The 22,787-nt window shown below is 40.3% G+C and overlaps 1 protein-coding gene across 2 annotated transcripts in view; it reads right to left on the bottom strand.

Annotated features, from left to right (window-relative positions):
- The window catches only part of cblb (Cbl proto-oncogene B, E3 ubiquitin protein ligase), a 171,279-nt gene extending 159,645 nt beyond the window's left edge, over positions 1-11,634 (bottom strand). The window contains exons 1-3 of one of the 2 annotated variants that reach the window (XM_085364305.1): positions 11,560-11,634; positions 9,292-9,462; positions 7,423-7,673 (exon numbers count right to left, since the gene is read on the bottom strand). In XM_085364305.1, the coding sequence (XP_085220431.1) occupies positions 7,423-7,673; positions 9,292-9,459 (419 nt within the window). In that variant the 5' untranslated portion in view covers positions 9,460-9,462; positions 11,560-11,634. Of the gene's footprint in view, positions 1-7,422; positions 7,674-9,291; positions 9,463-10,108; positions 10,336-11,559 lie in introns of those variants that run through there. The other variant, XM_085364306.1, reaches the window with a different exon arrangement.
- Positions 11,635-22,787: the final 11,153 nt, after the last annotated feature.

The following is a 22,787-nucleotide window of genomic DNA, read 5'->3' as shown; positions in this document are numbered from 1 at the left end:
TGCCATGAACAGTTAAACGTCAATCAGAGCTGTAGTCAATTTGATAAATTATACAATAATTTTACAATTATTCATAATATTTTTCAACTTTTTCTTTATTTCTGATTTAATTTTGGAATGTTTGCCCATCTACTGTCTTTCTCCATTTCCTTGGAAATGGAATAAAGTATTTGAGTAATATTAGGTTAAAGTGGGAAAGGTGAGCATCAGTATTCTGTGGTAGCGTTCCACTTCAGTTGGTCTGCATGTGTATGAGCATGTGAGTGTGCTTGTGTGTATGCCTGCACTGAAAAAAAGTAATTTCATGCTTCTTTGGTTACCATTAGGCCTCTAATCAACCAAGGGCCAACCAAAATAACTTCTCATTGGGATGCAAAGGAAAAGACCACACATCCTTGTGGGCGAGGGCTCTGCTCTTAAGTACCCCCAAACAAACAGAAAAAGCAGCATGTATTCTGCGCTATATAATGTATGCATGGATACATGGATACATTTTTTGGATGTAAATTTTCTCCCTGCTTACAGCATCACCCCACTTTAATGCTCAGTGCAAAGTACAAGACAGATATATGGTCAGTCTCTCATGTGTCCTTGCCATGATCTGTGCTATCAGTCTGTAATCTGCCTCATCTGACAAGCTGCCCATGAAAGGCAGCCTAGGGCTAATTTATTCAGCGTGTCTAGGGTAGCATGGCCAGAAACTGCTGGCTAACTTATGTAATTTTTTGATTGTTCTGTTATAAGCAACACATAAATGAAATCATACTAAACAGCTTTTCAACATGTTAAATAAAAAGAACAATTTCAGATTCCCCATAAATAAAATAGAGCAAAGTCACAAATTTGCTTACACAGTTGCTATCACACTGCTGTGCTGACAAGTGCACTCCAGCTGCTCAACTGCTCACTATCTCAATTTCTATTGGCTTCCTGCCATCTCAACAATTTGTCTCCATCACAAACGGCTTCCTCTAACTCACTATGACATTGTAGACTTGCTTTAAATGTCAGGGTCACTATAACAGAAGTCTCTAAATAATAAATGAATTGTTCATTAAAAGTAATATGGTAAGGACCATACAGTTGTGCTGTATTCAATATTCAGTCTTGAGTATTTACTTTCATTCTGGATAAATGTATTACCATTTCTCCAACATCATGTACTGGTATTCAAAAGCTTCATTTGAATCATTTTTAGGCTCTTATGAATGATGATGAAAGCTATTATTATCAATTCATAAATGTAACATTTCCTATCATACTGGGAACAGTATTCTATTAAAAGGGTGATGTAAGAAAGATGTTTCTAGATTTATTAATAAAAAGCATTCTCTTTTCTGCAATTAAGGGTTATCTGTGGTTGATGATAACTATGATTATAAAGTCTGGATGTTAAAGGGTAGAGCGATCAACTGGAAAACGTGGTCTGGCATTGTAGGGCCAATGCTAGGTTTGACAGCACACTTTTGGGGAGAGATTTCCTCGACCATTTCCTTCACACTGTCCCCCAGCTGCATCCGTTCAGTAGAGCCCCCCAGTCAATACCAGTCATTACAGTGTCCCCCGGTCGCATCCGTTTGGTAGTGATCCCCAGTCAGTACCAGTCACTACAGTGTTCCCTGGTTGCATATGTTCGGTAGTGACCCTCAGTCAATACCAGTCTCTACAGTATCCTCCGGTCACATCTGTTCGGTAGTGACCCCCAGTCAATACCAGTCACTATGGTGTCCCCCGGTCGCATCCGTTCGGCAGTGACCCCTAGTCAATACCAGTCACAAGAAAGCATTGCTATGGTTAAAAGCTTTGAAGATGCTGTAGTTTAAAGCTTGTCTGCCACAGCCCCTGTCTCTCATGTACCTCAGTGCTCATAGCTGAGTGTCCCGCAGAAGCTTGGAAAGAAAGCGTCTGGAGTTCTTTAAGTTTCCTCGAAGATGTTTCACCTCAAGGAAACTTAAAGAAGTCCACATGCTTTTCTTTCTAAGCTAAGACTACAATGAGCTGGATGACTGCGAACCTTCACAGACATATAACTCATGAAGTAGAACTGGATGCAGAACAGGAGGTAGAGCTAATTCACAATTTGAAGGTTGGTGGTTCAATCCCTGGTTTCCAAAGTATCCTTGTGCAAGTTGCTCAATTCACTGGAGTGTGAATGTATATGACTGTTAGGCCAGCATTTAGAAAAGTGCCTGTGTCAACGGGTGAATGAAGCACGGTGTATAAAGCACTTTGAGTGCTCCAGTAGAGTAGAAAGGCACCATTTAAAGGCTACATTTCCCATTTACAGCTGGGGGATGTGGACAAAAGAAATAAATGGGCCCTTTGGAACCAAATGACTCAATCCAAGCTTTGATCCAACAGTGGAGGGGCTGTTCTTTTTTCTTCATGTGTGTTTGAAGGGTGGGGGCATAATACTGCAGGTCAAAGCACATTGATATAAACCCTTAGTCAGAAGGCAGTGAGTAAACCTCTCAAAATAGCTTTCCAGTCCTTTGTATGTATGTACTCTCACAAACACACATACATTTATGCTGAGACTTATTCCTACCCAGGTTCTACTTTGTGGAAGCTTACTCAGGCTCAGACCTTCCATGGGAACATGTGACATCATCATTTCAAAGGACTGCTCACTATGACACATCAACAAGCGTAATAAAAATCCTTCTGCAGAAGTACATTCCAGATCAAGCCTATACATGTTAGTTGCAGAAATACAGTACTGTGCAAAAGGTTTTAGGCAGGTGTGAAAAAATTCAGTAAACAAAGAATGCTTTCAGGAATATATGATTGTTGTAATGTTTGTTTATTTTTATCAATTTACAAAATGCAAAGTGAGTGAACAAAAATTTAAATCAAATCAGTTATTTGGCGTTACTGCCTTTAGCCTTCAAATAAGCATTAGTTCTTATAGTACAATTGCACAAAGTCAGGGATTTTGTAGGCCAAACTCTGCTACCAAGTTGAGGTTGTGAAAGACAGTTTCATGTCATGGCAAGATTGAGCACAGCAACAAGGCACAAGGTAGTTATACTCTCCCAGACAAAGATTTCAAAGCAGACTGGGGTTTCAAGATGTGCTGTTCAAGCTCTTTTGAGGAGGCATAAAGAAACGGGCAATGTAAAGGATCATAGACACAAGTGGTCGGTCAAGGAAACTTACTGCAGCAGTGCTTATTACCCTTTGAAATCAGAAGATGTCCAGCAGTGCCATAAGCTCAGAACTGGCAGAAACCAGTGGGACATTCCATCTAATGTCTGGAGAAGTCTGGCCAGAAGTGGTCTTTATGGAAGAGTTGCAGCCAAAAAGCCATGCCTTTGACGTAGAAACAAGGCCAAGTGACTCAAGTATGCACGTAAACATAGGAAATGGGGGTGCAGAAAAATGGCAGTAGGTGCTCTGGACTGATGAGTCAAAATTAGAAATATTTGGCTGTAGCAGAAGGCAGTTTGTTTGTTGAAGGGCTGGAGAGCGGTGCAATAATGAGTGTCTGCAGGCAACAGTGAAGCATGGTGGAGGTTCCTTGAACGTTTGGGATGCATTTCTGCAAATGGAGTTGGAGATTTGGTCAGGATTAATGGTGTTCTCAATGCTGAGAAATACAGGCAGATATTTCTCCATCATGCAATACCATCAGGGAAGTGTATGATTGGCCCCAAATTTATTCTGCAGCAGGACAATGATCCCAAACATACAGTCGAAGCCATTAAGAACTATCTTCAGTGTAAAGAAGAACAAGAAGGCCTGGAAGTGATAGTATGGCCCCCACAGAGCCCTGATTTTAACATCATCGATGGTGTCAGAGATTACATGAAAAGACAAAAGGATGTTAGGAAGCCTACATCCACAGAAGACCTGTGGTTAGTTCTCCAAGATTTTTGGAACAACCTGCCAGCCGAGTTCCTTCAAAAACTGTGTGCAACTGTACCTAGAAGAAGGCAAAGGGTGGTCACACCAAATATTGATTTGATTTAGATTTCTCTTTTGTTCATTCACTGCATTTTGTTGATTGATAAAAATAAATGATTAACACTTCCATTTCTGAAAGCATTCTTTGTTTACAGCATTTTTTTTACACCTGCCTAAAACTTTTGCACAGTACAGTAAAAGCATGCCCATTCTCATGAACAAATTAAAAGAAATAACTGATACAGTGAATATCAAATTAAACAAAGAAAAATGGACTATGCTTTTCTTTTCCGTCTATACTTTTATTCTCTCTTTTCTTTACCCTCAACTCTCAACTAGCCACAGAAGATAACTGCCCCATGCTAAGCCTATTTTTGGAGAGGATCACTTCCCTTCCTATTAAATAAATGTTTTTCTTGGCAGTTTGCTGAGTGGTCATATGCTAAAAAATATAAACAGTCCTTGCTAATGCTCTTTTGAGATTTTAATAATCTTAACACCTTAACTATTCTGGTATAAAATGTCACAGAAATATAGGCTACATAAAAATGTATATGAGAGTACAAAAGTATGTGGTGTAGTATGTGAACTATCAAATGAGGATCACAGAAGAAAAAAAGTTGTTTCAGCATAAGTTGACGCAACCTTCAGCAAGATCAGGAAAAAAAAATCTTTTTTAGCAGAGCTAATTTACTGCAACTTTGTTTTACGGCTCAGTTTTAGCAAATGACATTTTATATAATAAATTTATCATTTTCAGCCATGAATTATGAAACCACTCATGTTTGTCAGTGTCATTTTAGGCTGTTTGATGGGCTCTTTTCTAAAAAGGGTTTACCCTTGCTTAAGAATGACATCATCTGCTTTGGGCATTAACTGCCAATGGGCAGGACAAATAGAGAGAGTCACTAAAGTACTATGGTGTCAAAGATTTGTACTAGAAAGTAAAAAATTGAAAAGGAAGAGGTTAACTTGCTCAATTAAATAAAACAGCCATGAGTCTGTTTCTAATGAGAGGCTCAAATTTAATACAAAAGAGACTGCAGATCATTCTTAAACTTTTAGAAATGCTCTTCTTCACATAACCTTCACAGATGTGTGCTTGAACGTACTTCTCCAGTTTAAAACACAATTACTCAAACAGACATAAGCAAAGACACACAGACACCCTGTCTCTCAGTCTTTTGTAGGATGAAAGAGAGCCTCTTGCCTGTATGTTTAAGAGTCTACTTTCTCATGATATGAATAAAAAGATGTATGAATAAACTCGGACTATATATTTACAACTACATATTTTTTCACACTGTTCTAGCTAGGGTCTATTTAAACATTGTATGCTAGTGAAATTGAGTTGCTTATGTTAAAAGAGTCATTGCTAGACAGCAAAAAAGGATGCATGTATTTTTGAAACTGTTTGCCATTCTTTCAATGTGTCAGCAGAACATCCACTTGAGAACATTGAGAAGAGTTGATGAATAATGCCCCTATCATTTTCCAGTTTCACATCTTTAACATCTATGTATAGTATTTGTGAAAATATTTTGAAAAATATTTGCTGATATGTAAATATCAGGATGTACTTTCTCCCTAATAATCACTGGTATAGGTTCCAAAATTCAACTATGGGAAAAACTGCTGGAACACTTCTCACTTAGTCTGGTTTAACAGGCATCCTTCAACATATGCATATAATGTAAAAGCTCAACCTCATGTTGTAACTGCAAAAGCTATTTGATATAACCGGAAATCAATTTGATTAACACAGAAATCAAACCCTGCAACTGGTTCAACTGTTCTTTTAGACTTCATTGAAGCAGAAGGAATCATCACGAACCCACACACACCGCATGACTCTTAGCTTTATGCAAATGAAAACAGCTATCTTAAAAGTCTAGAAATACTGACTCATACAACATCATGTAACTACCAAGAATGTACTAAATAGCTAAATAATTTGTCAGGTGATTCAGATATGACATTTATAAATTTTCACATGTGAAATATATGTTTCTATGGTTTCTTCTTTACCATATTGCAACAGCAACATATAGTGTTTATAGTAAACACTGTGTTTTACTGCAATAAATTAAGCCTATACAATCAGAGGCAATAAGAGAATAAAAGTAAGAAAAAAAGAGAGAAAGAGTTTCACACATACAGATCAAAAAGGGTGCTGGATGCTTCTTCAGCTGAGATAAAAAGGAAATATATGAAGCGGATGTAAAGTGTGTGGGGATTTTCCCTCTGAAGCTCTGCACATAGCTATCAGAAAGGGCTCCTGAGAATTACTGGAGCCTTACACATTTAAATTACCTATTGCAAAAACAGTTTTTAAATGACATAAATCATTTAGTTTTTATACCTGTTGACTCATAGCAAGAAGTTTCTGGAATTGAATACAGCATCTGGCTGGGCCTTCTGTATATGTTACATGACAGGCTTGCATTTGAAAAAAATCAGAATTTCATATCAAATCTTTGCAATGCGCAAGATGTGTAGTGGCATTTATCCTTAGATAGTTTGGGAAGAAAGCCAGTCAGAAGGGCTGTCTGGACATCAGTAAAAAAGAATAAAGTAAAAAAAATCAGTAAAAAATAATTTAATATATGTGTGTTTTATTAAGCTCCAATATGGACTGCAGAGTACAGTGAAGCAGTGCACCTTGAAAACAGATGAAATTGCAGCAGAGACTCTCTGCATAGTTACTTTTTGGATTATATGACTACTTTGCAACTCGAACCATGGAAAGAATGTGAAGTGTTCTTCCTGTAACTCTGCAATGGGTAAAGTTTTCACAGAGAATCATCTTCATTCTGCTATCACAGTATTTCAGCTGGCTAACCAGCCATGTACAGTTACAAATATCTGTCATCACGATGTGGCTGAGATAAAAAAAAAAAAACAACTTAAAGTTGTCAAGATCATTCCAACATATTTTTCAGATGAATCAACCTGCAACTTAATATTGAGCGTTAAGACAAAGAGCAGGAGTTGGTGTGTTGAAGTACTTATGGAAACTTTTGACTTTCACAGTTGTAATTGCAAGTGTGACACATATGAGTTGGTTGTAAGAGGCTGGAAAACTGAGCTATTAAGATTTTAAGAAAATGTTATTTAAATAACATTTAAAGGTGAATGGTAAGACATGTAAGTAAGTAAGTCATGTTGTCTCTGTGACTATGGTTATCATGAGTAAAACAAAAAGAGAGCACCGTCTCGTACAGTATTCAAAAAGGAAACTGACATCTGAGGGCATCAAGGAGCATCTACTGTGCATATCTAGCCCAAATGTACACAAATATATATAGCTTTGGAATGAAGTGGCCAGAACAGAGTGTACCTCCAAAAAGCTTGTAATTTTTAAATCTGAAACAAAACTGTTAATTATTATTGTTCCTATTCTGTCTGAGAGACATCATATGATAGCTACTTCTCTTAAAGCAGTCTTCCAGAGAAAACCAAGAAAATCTGTGTTAACATAAAACACAAAAGCCAGGAAATATCCCGTCGTCATACCTGTCCTGTGACTGCTCCTCGTACATCCTCTCTCTTCCCTCTTTGAAGAGCCGGATAGCTCGTTTGGATTTCTTCATAAGGCTATCAATGTAGATTTTAAAGTAATCATTCTCACTAAGCTGTATGATCATCTGGTTCTCTTCATATTTGCCTAGTATGACCCGCAGGTGTTGGTAGGCATCAGGTAAAATATCCAGGATATATGGTGGACTGTTTTTCAGTTGGAGTCTGGGATTTTGGCAGAGCCGCACCTGTTGCAAAGGAATTAATCAATAAATGAAAAATCAATGTTTTCTCAATGCACATCAAATTTTCTCCTGCCACTCTACCTGAGCAGCTGTGGCAGCATGAGAGGAACAACAGGAACAATATTATGCATATACTAGTTTCATTATGTAACTCAGGTATGTATATGACGGATTTTGATAAGGACTTTTGTAAATAAATGTAGTTCTAAAGGTTCTATTGAGATGAAATTCTCACCATATGTCGGTAAACCCATCCAACCCACATATGCAAAGAAATCAAACCACAGATGTCTCTTAATTAAGTTGTGTGTAATGATGATAAACAACACAGGGAAAAAGTATTGAACACATGAAGAAAGGGAGGTGCAAAAATACATGGAAAGCCTGACACCAGCTAAACTCTATCAGTAATTAGAAAGCCATCCTGCCAATTAATGCAAATTGATATCAAGTGCTTCAGCTGTTTTCTGGACAAAATTTCTAGGTGTAGCTAAGTAAGGGAAGGTTTCCACTTAAGTGGTCTCCACTCATCTCTGCTTTTTGCAGAGGATGTGGTTCATTTGGTTTCATCATTTTGTGGCTTGTTTACAAGTGAGGGGAGAGGAGAATGGGAAAGCAATAGGTGGATTGGTACTGTGGCAGCAGTGTTGCCGTCATGGTCAAAAGGGAGCTGAGCGTGAAAATTGAGCTCTTGATTTAGTGGTCGATCTACATCCCTACCTTCACCAATGGTCACGAGCTCTGGGGGGTGACTGAAAAAACAAGATTGCGGACACAACCAGCAGAAATGAACTTTCTCTGAAGGGTGGCTGGACTCTCCCTTAGTGATAGGGTGAGGAGATAGACAATCCGGGAGAAGCTGAGAATAGAGCATCTAGGCCCTGTAGCAGACCCAGGACACGCTGGAGAGATTATATCTCTCAACTGCCTTAATGTTCCCCCCAGACAAGCTAGAGGAGTTGGTTCTAGGGAGAGGGATCTCTGGGCTTCTCTGCTTAGGCTGCTGACCACATGGATAAGTGGAAGAAATTGGACAGATGGATAGATAGACTGATGGTTCAGTCCCAACTGATGCCCTATTAAAAGCTGTCTCATTACCAAGGTTTCACACAAGAAATATCTTGTGATGGGTAAACCACTGAGTGCTCTCAAGACCTATGGAACTTTATTGTTGCAAGAAACACAATGATGGCATTGTTTACAGAAGAATTTCTAAACTATTGAAGATTCCAGTGAGCACTGTTTGGGCTATAATTCAGAGGAGTGAAAACAACTATCAGAAGAGTTGTCCAAGAGCCAAGGACCATTTGTGAAGAGGTACAGAAAGGCTTGGAATCAGCAGGTACAAGTGTTTTAAAGAAGATATTAAGTAATAATCTCAAATGCCATGGCCTGTATGGATGCTCATGATCCAAGACTCCATTGCTGAAGAAAAAGCATGTTGAAGTGCGTTTAAAGTTTGCTGAACAACATTTAGACAAGTCTGTGAGGATACAGTCTGGTCAGATGGGAACAAAATTGAACTTCTTTGATAACATAATATATACCATGTTTGGATGTCAAAAGGCACTGCATATCACTTTAGAAGCACTGATGGCCAAGGTCATTTCTCAAGACTTACAACTTTATCCATGAGTTTCCAAGTTTTTTCTACAGTCCTCCGGTCAGCAACTGCTTGTTTGGGTGGCCCCACTGCATCCTGGATGGCATCAATGATGCCTAAAATTCGCCCCTTACTTCTATTTGGTCCACGTCCACCAGGATATCGACTACTGAGAGCAGTTGCCATTTCCTACAATCACACAGAATTTGTACTATCAAAACATTAAATGGCATGAAAACATTTGAAAAAAAAAAGTAAATTTCTAATAGAAAAAAAAATCAGCGAAAACAGTTACAGTTGTTATTTTTTCATTAATATGTTTTCAGACAGAGAGAATGATGAGAGAATATGCACAGCCTATATAAGATGTTTATTATACCGAGCTTCTTCTTAGTCCCCCCCCCCCCACACACACACACACACACACACACACACACTTCTCCTTGGTCCTGGACTTGTCAGTTAAACCCCTGCAATATAGGTTTTAGTGTCTTTCCTGATGAGTGCATGTCACCTGATTTGCATGTTAATTTTACACATCCAGAACTTTAACTGCAAAATTAAGCTGCACAAAATAAGCTGCTTATTATATTCCGTCCTCTTCCTTTGTGGTTTGATTAAGGATCAAGTTTTTACTTTGTGTGCAGTGATCTTGTCGTATGTTAACTTATTCGTTTTTCTGGTTTTCATGAACTACCTGTTATGAACGTAAGTTACCATATAACCACTGTTTCCGGGAGGCAGATTTTTCGTTTTAAGCGACTGTGACTGAGGTCACACAAGATTCTTACACTTATATAGACGGATGTTGGAGGGGAACAAAGTCCTAACTTACCAAATCACAGGGGAATGTCTGCTGGGATCCCTACTGAATTCGGTCCACATCCAACACAAAAACAAGAACTATCCCAGAGTCCAAAGCTGGAAAAAAATGGGCATGAAAAGTATCCAGCCTATATAGTTCTGTTATTTCACTATAAATCCTCAAAATTTATAATTGTCAAATAAGAGCAACTCCCTAGGAGTAGCCGGAGGAGCTGTATAAACCCGAGGCACAATACGTTTTGTACAACAAAATAGGTGTGAAGTTAAATGCTCTAAACATTATACTTCCAGTGGAACATTTCAAAATAAAGTGACGATTGATGAAATCATTTACATCTAGATTTTCAGCTCCGTGGTCAGCTTGTATTCGATTTTCTTTTAAATTAAAATCAACACCCAACAATCATGCTCTTTTAATAGACCAGTTGGACAAAAATGACGGCCAACAACAAGATGAATTTAAGGTGATTATGTCATCACTGTCTGTTGTAATCAAAGATAGGACTGTTAGAGATTATGTAAAAATAATTTTGTCGACTTCTTTCCTTTTATTTTGGTCAATATAAGAATTAGACACTGTAGCCCATATTATTAACACTCAAAATAATAGATCACAGGACTATATCTCTTGATTAATTTATGATTATCGTTTCAAGTGGCAATGGTTAATCAGGATGTAGTCTTATGAAAAACTAAAGTAGTGCATAGCATAGCACTCGACCTCCCAGGCCCATCTCAGAGCTATGAAGACTCTATTCCTTTATAAATATTGCAAAATTGAATTTGACATATCTTACATTCAACACAAGATATGTAAATTTCCCAGCACAAATGTGTTTTGTTTAACTTTTGCCTTTATTTTTTAAATTGTCTTTTTGTGTCTGTTGCTGGCTACATTCATCTTGTCTTTTTTGCGTCACACAAACGCAACTCATAGCGTAAAGTCTGTGCTTTTATTTTAGAGGTACAGTAGTCTAAGTTCCTGCATCGTTTTAGCCTTGTTCTGGAATCTTGCTACAACCACAACGTGACATGAGGGCCGCTCCCACTCCTTTCAGTCGGAACGAGCAGTGTTATACCGGAAGTGACAAGAGTGCTTGGGTGTGACAAATGTGCGCCCTCAAATAAACGTGTTATTGAAGTTGTGTAGTAGTGATTACAGCATTTACATATAACTCCGCTGTGATTTGTTAGATCTTAATGGCTGATGTTCTTCCTGATACAACCACTGAGAACGTTGTCTTTATTCTGATGATCGAACCACGGATCTTCCCAGCAAACAAGGAAACCATCTGCAGCCCCCCAACCCCCCACACACTCAGTTCCCCAACCGTTGCGTCGTATAAGGAAGTTCTCTGGAAGTTAGAGAATCGGTTGCTGGTGGTAAAAATGACAGGTCGGTAATCGTTTTGCGAGCATTAATCGGATCTTCAAATTTACCGTTAAGGCGGCGGACCTCACCGTTCGGATTAACGCTGTCCTCGGTGTCCTACGAGGATAGCGCTGCTATTCTTTCACCGCCACCGTCCTCGGGAGAGTTCCAGCTGGCGCTGCTTCCGGGAAGTTGTGTTAACCGGTGTTAACAACGTAAAAAGACCATTGCACGCTAATAAATTTTACCAATGTTTAATTAACAGTGTCATATATTGGCAGCAACTGGCAGGTCTGCCCGGGAGAAGCAAATCGCACCAACTCTAACTGCTATCTCTTTTCCCTTATTCATTGCCTATGGCAGTGCTTTTAATTATTAATACTACAAATAGCATCTGTCAGCAAGCATAACACAGGGAAAATCTTATGCAAAAATAAAATGTAATAAATGTGAGATTGATGATTACAACATAAATTTTATATAGTCTTGATTTTGACAAGTGCAATCTGTATACTGTCTTAAACTGGTAAGGGTAAGTCTTGCACATGAGGATGAGGTATGGATTCTGTCAACTACTTTTGGATCAGATCAGAGAGACTTTATTTATCCCCAAGGGGCAATTAAGAGACAACAGAGCATCATGACCTTAAAGATAAGGACAGGGCATAAACAGACAATAAAAATGAGATAAAAAAAATACTTAGAATATACAGTATATACACAGTTTTAAAATTAGAGAGACAAAATAAGTGAATAAATAACTATAAGTGACTAAGAGTGAATAAAGTGTCAGCAGTATAAAAAAGAGTAAAGAGAAGTTTATGTTTATGGGTGTGAGAAATGGTCCTATCGGCTGGAGTTAAAAAGCGGAGCGGCAGTGTCCCAGTAATCTTCCCCAAACTTAGGACACAGTTCCTATTCCCAACTGGAAGTGATATTTTTGGTTGAGTAATTGCCCAATGCAATAATGAAAGTATATATTCTTAATATGAGAGTCTTACTGTGAGGTTTCAATTAAAATAAGTCCTTCCATGAATGCTTGGGGGGCTGATTTGGAAACTGGGAAAATAGAGGCTGCACAGTATCTTATTTGAGAATAGCGGAATAAATGAAATGAGGGCAAATCGTACAAATAAGACATATCACTAAAAGTGTTGTCTTTGAAAAAATGATTTAAAAAACATTTTATACCATTTCTTGCACATATATGGAGGGAAGATTCCAAAGGAGATGGGGGAGAGATGATTGTTACACATTGGGGCCAGAGCAAAGGCAGAGACAGAATTAAGGTGTGGCCGGATTTGATACCATATTTTTAGACAGGGAATTGCAACAGGGTTATCTGTATATTGTCACAGGGAAACAGGAAGGGATGAAAATAATAATGGTGAAAGTGAGGTAGAGAGACATGATTGAGCCTCAAGGTAACACCAAGTAGCATGAGGATCCTGTTACCTTGGATCCTACCCTGTTAAAGTGAGGCTGAAATGAACTAGTAACATGAACAGTGTCATGGTGGACTGAACGGACTGAAGTGCAGACTCGAGGAAAAAGTGCAAAAGGTTTATTACAGCAATAATAAAAAGTGATCCAAATGTAATATTGTATTTAACATGTGTTAAGTGAATCTGAAATTATTCGAGAGCTAAATTTTAAAGGATAAAATACATTTTCAAAGCAAATGAATTCATTTTCAAACTATAACATTCAATTTCGGTTTAGTGATGATCATTTTCAAACCAATAAATTGAATTTCAAATTAGGCTAATTCATATTCAGTTTTTAAAAGCATTTATTCAAGTTACAAGTCACATTCAATCTGAGCAATTTAAATTTGAATTTAACTTATTCAAATTCAGTTTCTGATGTCACAGATTTCTGCCCATATCCACCTCACTTCCAGTCAGTGAAGGAAAACCTCTGGAGATGAAAGGCTTGAACACATCTATCTCTACTGCTGGCACCTTGTAAGACAATGGCTTACAAGGTGCCAGCACTAACACTGTACTGGCCCTACAGCAGACAAGTTTCTTATGTTTTGGGGCATTAAGTGGAGAATGTCCATGACCTGCGAGCCATACCTTCAGCCCCACCTGATACCTGGGGGAGGGTGTCCTGCGGCAGTTAGCATACTGGTGCTGGCGTTTGACTGAACTGAGAAGCCTTTCCAAGGCCTGTGCCCAGATGTGTTGGCATAGTTGGAAGTGGTACTGAAATTAGGGAACCGCCAGATCTATATCTGCCTCTGGGAAAAGCGGTGGTTGATATCCTAGGGGTGCTTCGAAAGGCGAGGGACCAGTAGCAGAGGCAGTGAGAGAATTGTGAGCAAGCTCTACCTATTTGAGATATGATGACCAGGTTTCCGGGTTGTGAGAGGTGATACAGCGGACACCGGATTCCAGTTCCTAATTCAGTCATTCAGTTAGGCTGTTGTTTTGGGGTTGATAACCAGAACTGAGACTGACCGGGTCCTGAGTGCCGAGCTCAAGGACTTCCAGACTTGCAAAATGAACTGGGGACCACAATCTGAAATTATTTCAAAAGGGTAATTTGTCCAGAGCAATGACATGAGCTCATTTGGAAAACCTGTCAACTATGGTGAGTATTACAGTTCTGCCTGAGGAAGGCCATTAACAAAATCCAGTGCAATCTGCGACCAGGGTCTGTGTTAGAGCAATCCGGTGGGGTGTCGATTATGGTGTTTATACAGGCACAGTTTGGCAGGCAGCTGCATAGCTCCTCAGATCCTTTTTTAGGGACTCCCACCAAAAGTGATGCGTGAATAATGAAATGGTTTTACTCACGCCAGGGTGGCAGGAGAATCTGGCGGTGTGGATCCAGTTGAGTATGGTGGCGAGGGTGGATGTGGGAAAGTACCATAGGTATTTGCTGCAGTAAATACTGTGGAACTGTGGATGGGCTCAAATGTGAATTAATAAACAGCAGAGGATACTTATTTTTGACAGTGATTTCATTCAGCCTCCGGAAATTTATACAGGGACAGAGTGTGCCGCCTTTTTTTGAGCCAAAAGGTAAAATAAAATGTGAGTCTCCCAGGAGTTGCTTGACATGACCAGACAGACACGTTCGGTTGGATGGGTTATTATGGATGCATTATTACGCCAAACACTTGATTGTTCAGAGCGGTAACCGGGACAGGTGGGTTTAAAGGGATGAGTGATAGATGCAGTTGGTTCGCTAATTCCGTGTCTATGATGTTCTGTTCACCCTCTGAATCTAGAAGGGCCTGTAGTGACCGAGTAACCTGGTTTAGGCTAAGTTTTACTGATAGCAATAACCAGGGTTTAGAAGAGGTCATGGATCTGCTATCCGTATCCCCAGATCCTTTTGACCCAAATCCTTGAAAGAGGAGTCCCATGAGGCTAATTGATCCCTTATCTGATCATTCAGAGCTTGGAGGAAAACTCTAACAGTTTCTTAGCTGTGCTGCCCTCAGAGATGAGGTGAGAAAAGGTCTTTCTCAATTCCCCATGGAACTCATCATACAGGCAGGAAGAAATTGGGTTGAAGGAAAAATATGACTATAACCCATTAACTGACATATATTCACCTCACCGTGGCTCAGGGGGTTGGGAAGCGTATCTGTAACCGGAAGGTCGCCGGTTCGATCCCCGGGCTCTCTGTCCTGGTCGTTGTGTCCTTGGGCAAGACACTTTACCCTACCGCCTACTGGTATTGGCCAGATGGCGTGATATGGCAGCCTCGCTTCTGTCAGTCTGCCCCAGGGCAGCTGTGGCTACAACCGTAGCTTTCCTCCACCAGTGAGTGAATGAATAGTGGCATTGTAAAGTGCTTTGGGTGCCTATAAAAGCGCTATATAAAATCCAATCCATTATTATTGATCATATTTAAGGTTGTAGGACTTCTTTGAGCTGTCTTGTAAGAATGGGGTCTAATAGACATATTGATAATTTGAAGATAATTATCAAAAGTTAATTCAGAAAGCTCAGATGGTTATGAATATTTTTGCCTATTGTCTATCTTCTTCAATCACTAATAGTAAGATGTTACAAGCTTTTAAAAAAAAAAAAAAAAAAAAAAAAAAAAAAAAATATATATATATATATATATATATATATATATATATATATATATATATATATATATATATATATATATATGTATGTATAAAGCAACAGACTTTTTTACTGGTTAAATAAAGACCTTTTAAATTAGTGAGACACAATTTCGTCTCCAGCTCACAGGTTATCTGTGGTTTGTGAGTTATACCAGGCAGAAGAGCACCTCTGATTTCAGGCTTTAGCCAAAGAATTCAGAGCCATACACAGTGAAGATATAACACTGACAAGATAATCAATCTCTGTTGGAGTAGAATTGATGTAGTGTCAGAAGGGGCCGAAATGCCAGTACGTGGGGTGGACCCAAAAGCAGACTCAAGGGACAGACAAGTTTGTGAGAAAACAAAGCTTTATTTAACTTGGGGTTTGTGATGCTGAATATTTAGCTGAAGCAAGAGCCTCTGGCATGGATTCAACTGAAAGCAGAGAGAGAGGACAGTTAATACTGAGCGGAGAATGGTTGACAGAAGGTGAGTCATGGCAAAGGTGGAGGATCAATGGAGGAAATATATCTTTAAACTTAGTTACAACACTTTCAGAAAGACGTCTATATAAGTGACGGTTGGAGTCGAAAGGGACCATCATTCTGAAGGAGGAGTCCCGTTGTGCTTGGTTAGCCTGTATGACTTCAGAGGCAGCTGATGGCAGTCCCAAAGGAATGAAACTCTGACTCAAAGACTCAGTGGGATTTTTGCAAACCATCAGACGACTTAGCTCTACTGACACTGTAGAAAGCGGAAGTGGGACACTGCGGACACTTTGAGAAATGTTGCATGAAGGTTGAGGTTTTGAATTGTCTGAGTAGGGTATACAAGGGTAAAAGTCACAAATCACAATCATAAATATCACACAAAAATAACAATAATTACAGTCTGATCATAAAAGACAACAATTTTAAACAACTGCCCTTCTGGCTAATCATCTGAACAGTTTTGTCTGCATTGGCCTCTGCCCCTAGACTTAGTAGGCTGGGCCATCTGGACTGTTTTCTGTTTTTTTTGTTTTGTTTTGTTTTTTTTTATTTTACGTTGGCTGTTTTTCTGGGACATCTCAAGTCAAGTTGGCTTTATTGTCACTTCAACCATATACAGTTTAACAGTACACAGTGAGGCGAAACAACGTTCCTCCAACATAATTTAACAGAAAAACTCTAAACTAGCTAACTAAGAGGCCTAGTTAGCTGGCTAGCAGAGACAAGACAGACTGACCTAACATAAATTACAACATAAATTAACAAAAAACTATCTAACTATCTAAGGATGACTTTTTTTTGTTATCAGACCAATTCAAATTCATCTGATTCAAGATTCAAGATTCAAGACTATTTATTTGTCATGTGCATAGTTTTACAACTATAACACACAGTGATTGATGTCCTGATTTAACACACGGATGGCCTGAGGATAGAAGCTCCTCTTGAGCCTCTCCGTTTTTGCTCAGATGGTGTGGAAACTTCTGCCTGATTGCAAAGGTTGGAACAGTTTATTGCTGGGATGAGACGGGTCCTTCAATATCTGGGCTGCTCTGGACCAGCTCTCCTGGTGTAAATGTCCTGTAGGGAGGAGAGAGCAGCCATGCAGAAGTGTTCTGCTGTACGGATCACTCTCTGAAGAGCTTTTTGCTCCTTAACATAGCTGTTCCCATACCAGGATGCAATGTCCTGTGTGAGGATGCTCTCCACAGCGCTTGTATAGAAAGGAGGAGATGTGGACACCAAGATACTTGAAGCATGGCACCCTCTCCACTGGAGCTCCGTTGATGACAATGGGCTTGTAGTCTCTGTCCTTACTCCTTCTGAAGTCCAACACCAGTTCCTTGGTCTTGCCAACATTCAGCTGGAGGTGGTTATCCTGGCACCACGATGCCAGATTCTTCACTTCAGCCATGTAGGCCGCTTCATCGTTGTTGGAGATGGCACCCAACACCACTGTGTCGTCAGCAAACTTCACAATGGTATTGTAGCCATGGGTAGCCACACAGTCTGAAGTATAGAGGGAGTAGAGTAGAGGCGAGAGTGGTGCTTTATGGTGATGCTGACGGAAACGCACCTACCCACCCTCACCACCTGAGTTCTGCCAGTGAGGAAGTCCAACACCCATACACACAGACAGCTGTTGAGTCCCTCAGCTTTGTGAACAGTCTACTGGGCACTATTGTGTTGAACGCTGAACTGGTGGTGTGCAGAACATGGGCGATGATGTACTCAGTGGATCTGTGGTGTTTGGGATGGAGGATGAGATGATGTTCTTCAGTAGCCCCTCAAACACCTTCATTACCACTGAAGTCAGTGCAACTGGCGGTAGTCGTTCAGGCATGAGGGCTTGTTGTTCTTGGGCACAGGGAGGATGGTGGATGTCTAGAAGTATGTGGGGACCACAGACTTTGCCAAGGACTCGTTGAAGATGGAAGTGAACACACCTGCTAGTTTGTCAGTACAGCAACGCAGCAGACGGCCGGTGATGCCGTCTGGCCCCACCACTTTCCTTGTGCTCACTGTTGGGTCTCTCTAGCACAGGCCCACCGCTGGAACGAGACAATTTAACTACACAGCAAAAGCACTGAACACCAAGTAGGCAAAGTTCTTCGTGTTACTCATGCATGAGGGAGACCTGCCTGGAGCCAAGTGTTGTTCCACCCACTTGACCTCCGTCAGACTCTCAGCCAGGTTCCCCATAGCACTCCTTTTATTGAGCTCACATGAATATACATAGGCTCATTAACATATGACGTCTACATACACACAAAGAGTACCTAGCCTGTGCGTTGTGTAAGTATGTGTGTGTGCGTGTGTGTGTGTGGGGTCAAGATGTGACCCTGTGAAGACTCCCCAAAGCTAGTGCCAGGAGTCTAGCGGTCCATCTAAACAAAAGGCACTTAGCCTAAAACTGACATAGCTACGTTTATCCTACCATAAAACAATAAGACAAGGTACGACCTCTTCCCATGCTCCCAGGGTGTAGGTGTGAATGCCAGAACACGCTGGAATGCACACCAAGCCTTTGCAGACTATTAAGGATCACACATCCTATCACTACACAATCGATTATACACCTCTAAGCATATATGGTTAAATATTTCTAAGCATAAATGACAATAAACAATACAAATCTAACACTCACTCTCCTCAGTGCCACTCGGACGTCATGCTTCGCGATGCTGATCACCGGTCCCTCACTGATGACGTCACCGTCCTCAGTTGTCAGGCAGTAGTTAGCATTAGCTGCCTGGCTAACCTCGAAATGGGCGTAGAACGTGTTCAGCTCATTGGTGAATGCAGAAACGTTGATTGGCGCTGTGTCCCTGGCTTTATAATAGGGCTGGGTATCGTCACTGATTTCTAGAATCGATTTGATTCCGATTCACAAGGTCCTGAATCAATTTGATCCACGATTTGATTCGATTCGATTCAATTCAATTCAATTTGAATCTGGGAAATTTTACCTCAGTCAGAAATATTAAAATTCTGATCAGTATATTAACATATTTTTGTATCTATAAAAAGGAAGCTGACACTTTCCAGACTTTATCAAAGGTGTAAGCATCACAGCAGATGCCTTTGTGTCAAAGTAGCTGAAGATAAAACACAGAAAAACATGAAGGTGATTTTCCTGGCCTGGGATTTTATAAAAATATTCTGCAGTACATCAAAAACGAAAGAAAACCATTAATCAACATGTGAACATTACCTCTGAAGTTACAGCGGTTTTATTAGAGACATGGCTAAGCGTTTTGCATTTTGTATAATTTTAAAAAGTTTAAATTTGTTCAGAAGTCTATTGAACGGCAGAAACTAGGTTTTCTTTTCGGAAGTAAGTAAAAGGAAAAAAAACATCGGCTGACAGCGCTGTAAGAACGGTAGTCTTGTGCGTAACAAGCAAGCGAATAATACAGAAAACAGATTTCGGGGATAGACGGGAAACTGTTCTTGAAGTACACTGAGAAAGAGAGAGAGCTGTGCATGAAGTGTGTGGTGGAAGCAAAACAACAAAAGTAAGAGGGAGTCCATGACGATGACAATGTTTATGTGAAGCTTAGTTTGGATCTTCTTTTGCTGCTGGTTCGGTCAATATTGTTTGGAGAGAGATAAAACTAACAGCTTTAGAATCAGCGCAAAAAGGGCGTAAACACAAAGCGCAGGCCCGCTGAAACATCAGAATCAGTGAGCTGTCGGCTTTCAGCCCCAACCGTGTCAGTGAGATGTCGCCTTTCTCACGGCACGTGAGAAAGGCGACATCTCACTGATTCTGATCTGCGGGTCCACGCTTTGTGTTTACGTCTTTGTGCAGAAGTCTGTACTTGCTCTCATTTACTGTTTTAAATGTCTGGTGGTTGTCAAAATTTTGTGACATTTCACCTGAGATTCTGGAATTTTGGGCAAAATACATTTATATTAAAAAAATCGATTCAGGATTTTAATGAATCGATATCACGCTATCCAAGCCAGAATTGATTTTAATCGATGAATCGATTATTAAAATCCACCCCTACTTTATAGTCCGTGATTGTGCGTAGTCCGTGCCACATGCTCCGCGTGTCGCCCTGGTGGAAGCGAGACTCCACGCGCTCCTGATACCAGCGTTTGGCATCCCTCACCACGTGCCGCACGCCGTATGAAGCAGTTTTGTAGGCGCTCATATTGCCAGACGCGAGACCTGCGTTGTAGGTGGCGGTCCTGGCGTTCACTGCAGTGCGGATCGATCTGTCTGTTTCTGGTTCGGGAATGTCACGGCTCTTGCAGTGCGGATGATCTCCTCCATTAGCATGCTAATGAAGCTTACTGCTACTTCCATAAACCCATTGATGTCAAGTGCACATGCCCTGAACATGTCCCAGTCTACGTCATTGAGCGCGTCCTGTAGTGTTTGGCAGACCAGCGTTTCAGCTCCCTTGTGGTTACTTCATCTCTCTGGTATGTGTTGTTTACACTGAGGAATTAGGAAGATGGCATTATGGTCAGACTTCCCAAAAGCTGGGTGTGAAATAGCTTTGTAGCCCTGCTTGTATGGCGTGTGGCAATGGTCCAAGATTCTGTCTCCCCTTGTCGGACATGTGACATGTTGGTAAAAGTTCGGCATGACTTGTCAGAAAGTCTCCTGCCACAATGAGGGGTGAACACAGATCCTTGTTTTGAAATGCACTCAGCACATAATGTAGTTTAGACAAAGCCATACCTGTGTCTGCTTGGGGTGGGTTGTAGACCAACTCACGGGACAGGTAAAAAGGGCGACACTTAATGCTCAGGTATTCCAGATGTGGAGAGCAGCCGCTGGAGAGCGTAGATATGCTCCTGGTGTCACACCACTTTCTCTTTACCATAAGACACAATCCTCCACCTTTGGTTTTGTTTGACTCTGCCGTTCTGTTCAGATCAATCAGATGCAGTTACAGCACAGAATGTTGCAGTCCCTCATGTCTCTTTGAAAGGTGACTCTTGCCCTCAGATTATCTAGTTTGTTCTCCAATGATTGAACATTACTAGCAGGATATTGGTCAGAGGTGCACAGTCGCCTGCTGCCTCAGTCTGTTCCGAACGCCAGCGCGTTTCCTCCCGGCGCTTCTTTGTTCTTCGCCTCGGGTGAGCGTCCTGTCCACGCCACGTAGTATCTCAGTCAGCCAGGACCAGTCGGGTTTAAAACTGCTCAAGATTACATGTGCAAATTGTTATCGATGTTGAGAAGTGATCTGCTGTCGTAAACTATAAATCTAGAAGATTTTGCAATGTATAACAAAGCAATAAATAAGTTAACAACTAAAAAGGTGCATAGTCTGTGCACAGTTGTCCGGAAGGCATTTGGATGTGGCTGTGCCATCTGAGAAGCCATCTCTTAAGGGGGATAAATAAAGCTGCAGTTTACATTTTGTTTCCAAAATTCTGCAGTGCTAAGTCCTGTTGCTCTTAAATTTCTTTTCACCTGTTTATCAGGAGTGGGGCCAGTGGAGGTTTGCCCAGTGCCCAGTGCCCAAAGTAATGTCAGTACATCCAAGCTTTTAATGCTACATGGTTGTACTCTCTCCCGCACTCCATATTATCCATTGTTGATCCACACATGTCTGTTGCTGCCACGGACGTCACACGCTTGTACGTCATTGTCATGTGACACTGTCACAAACAAAATCGCAGTTTAGTAACGCAGTAAAGCAGTAACACAGCGTGCTCACGGGAAAGTAACAGTAATCGAATTACTTTTTTGCAATAGTAATCTCTTATTTTACTTGTTACTTAAGAAAAAGTAATTGGATTACTGCCCATCTCTGCCTGCAAGACAAAACAGAGAAACATAGAACATACAATTTTGCTATGATGTGTGTGTCCACTCAAGACCAGCACCCACCATCCCCAATACAAATGGTTGTAGTAGTACCCGAGCAGATGGGCCCCTAGACTTGAGCCCCAACACCAGTAATCCACTAAATCTCTAATGAATAAAAAAATGACAAGACAAAGTAGTCTGTGTCTGAGATAAACTAATGCACAACCCACCTAAACTATCTCAAACGTCACCAACACTGCCGAGAAAGAGACTGAGGCCCAGACTCCTGACAAGAAACATCTGTAATATATTTTGTGACGAACCAATAAGTTGCTACGTATTTTATTTTCAACTTTCATAAATTTATAATCTCACTCTTTCTCTGTTTTTCCCTCTGTGCACTGAGCAGAGGAGGAGGATGAGGCAGTGCCTGCAAGACCATTAAAAGTATGGCAGCTTTTCCTTATCTTGTCTACAGTTGTAACCTTTCAGCCGTTCAAGTTGTTCTGAATAGTTCATATTTCTGACATATGCAATTAAAACTGAAATATTTTCACATGGCTTTTTTTTCTGTAAAATCGGAGACACTTAAAATACAGCCCAATCCCCAAAAGTGAGGACACTGTATAAAATGTGTAAGTCATTTAAACCACTCTATGACTGTCTTAGAAACAGTGAAGTCATATTAAGTTATATTTATAAAATATTTTAAGAATAATGCAATTGCAAAGAATTTGTGGTTTTGATATACCACTTTGTAAATACCAACATGGTCTCCTCTGAACCTGTAGAACTGTGGTTTTCCTGTATTGTCAGATACAAGTATATGGTGTATGTAAATGTTGTTAAATACCGTATTCCCTTTTAATGCGGGTTTCAAGTCAAGGTTTTATTAGTTTGAACAAATTCTGTACATAATCACACTGCACACTACTTTTCACAAGCGATTCCTACTAAAAAAGCTAG

Source organism: Diplotaxodon limnothrissa, linkage group LG10, assembly GCF_057381915.1.
Source record: "Diplotaxodon limnothrissa isolate DT_005_m linkage group LG10, D_limnothrissa_male_GT1.1, whole genome shotgun sequence".
In the NCBI taxonomy this organism is placed as follows: Eukaryota; Metazoa; Chordata; class Actinopteri; order Cichliformes; family Cichlidae; genus Diplotaxodon; species Diplotaxodon limnothrissa.
This window is presented reverse-complemented; position numbering and strand designations above follow the sequence as displayed.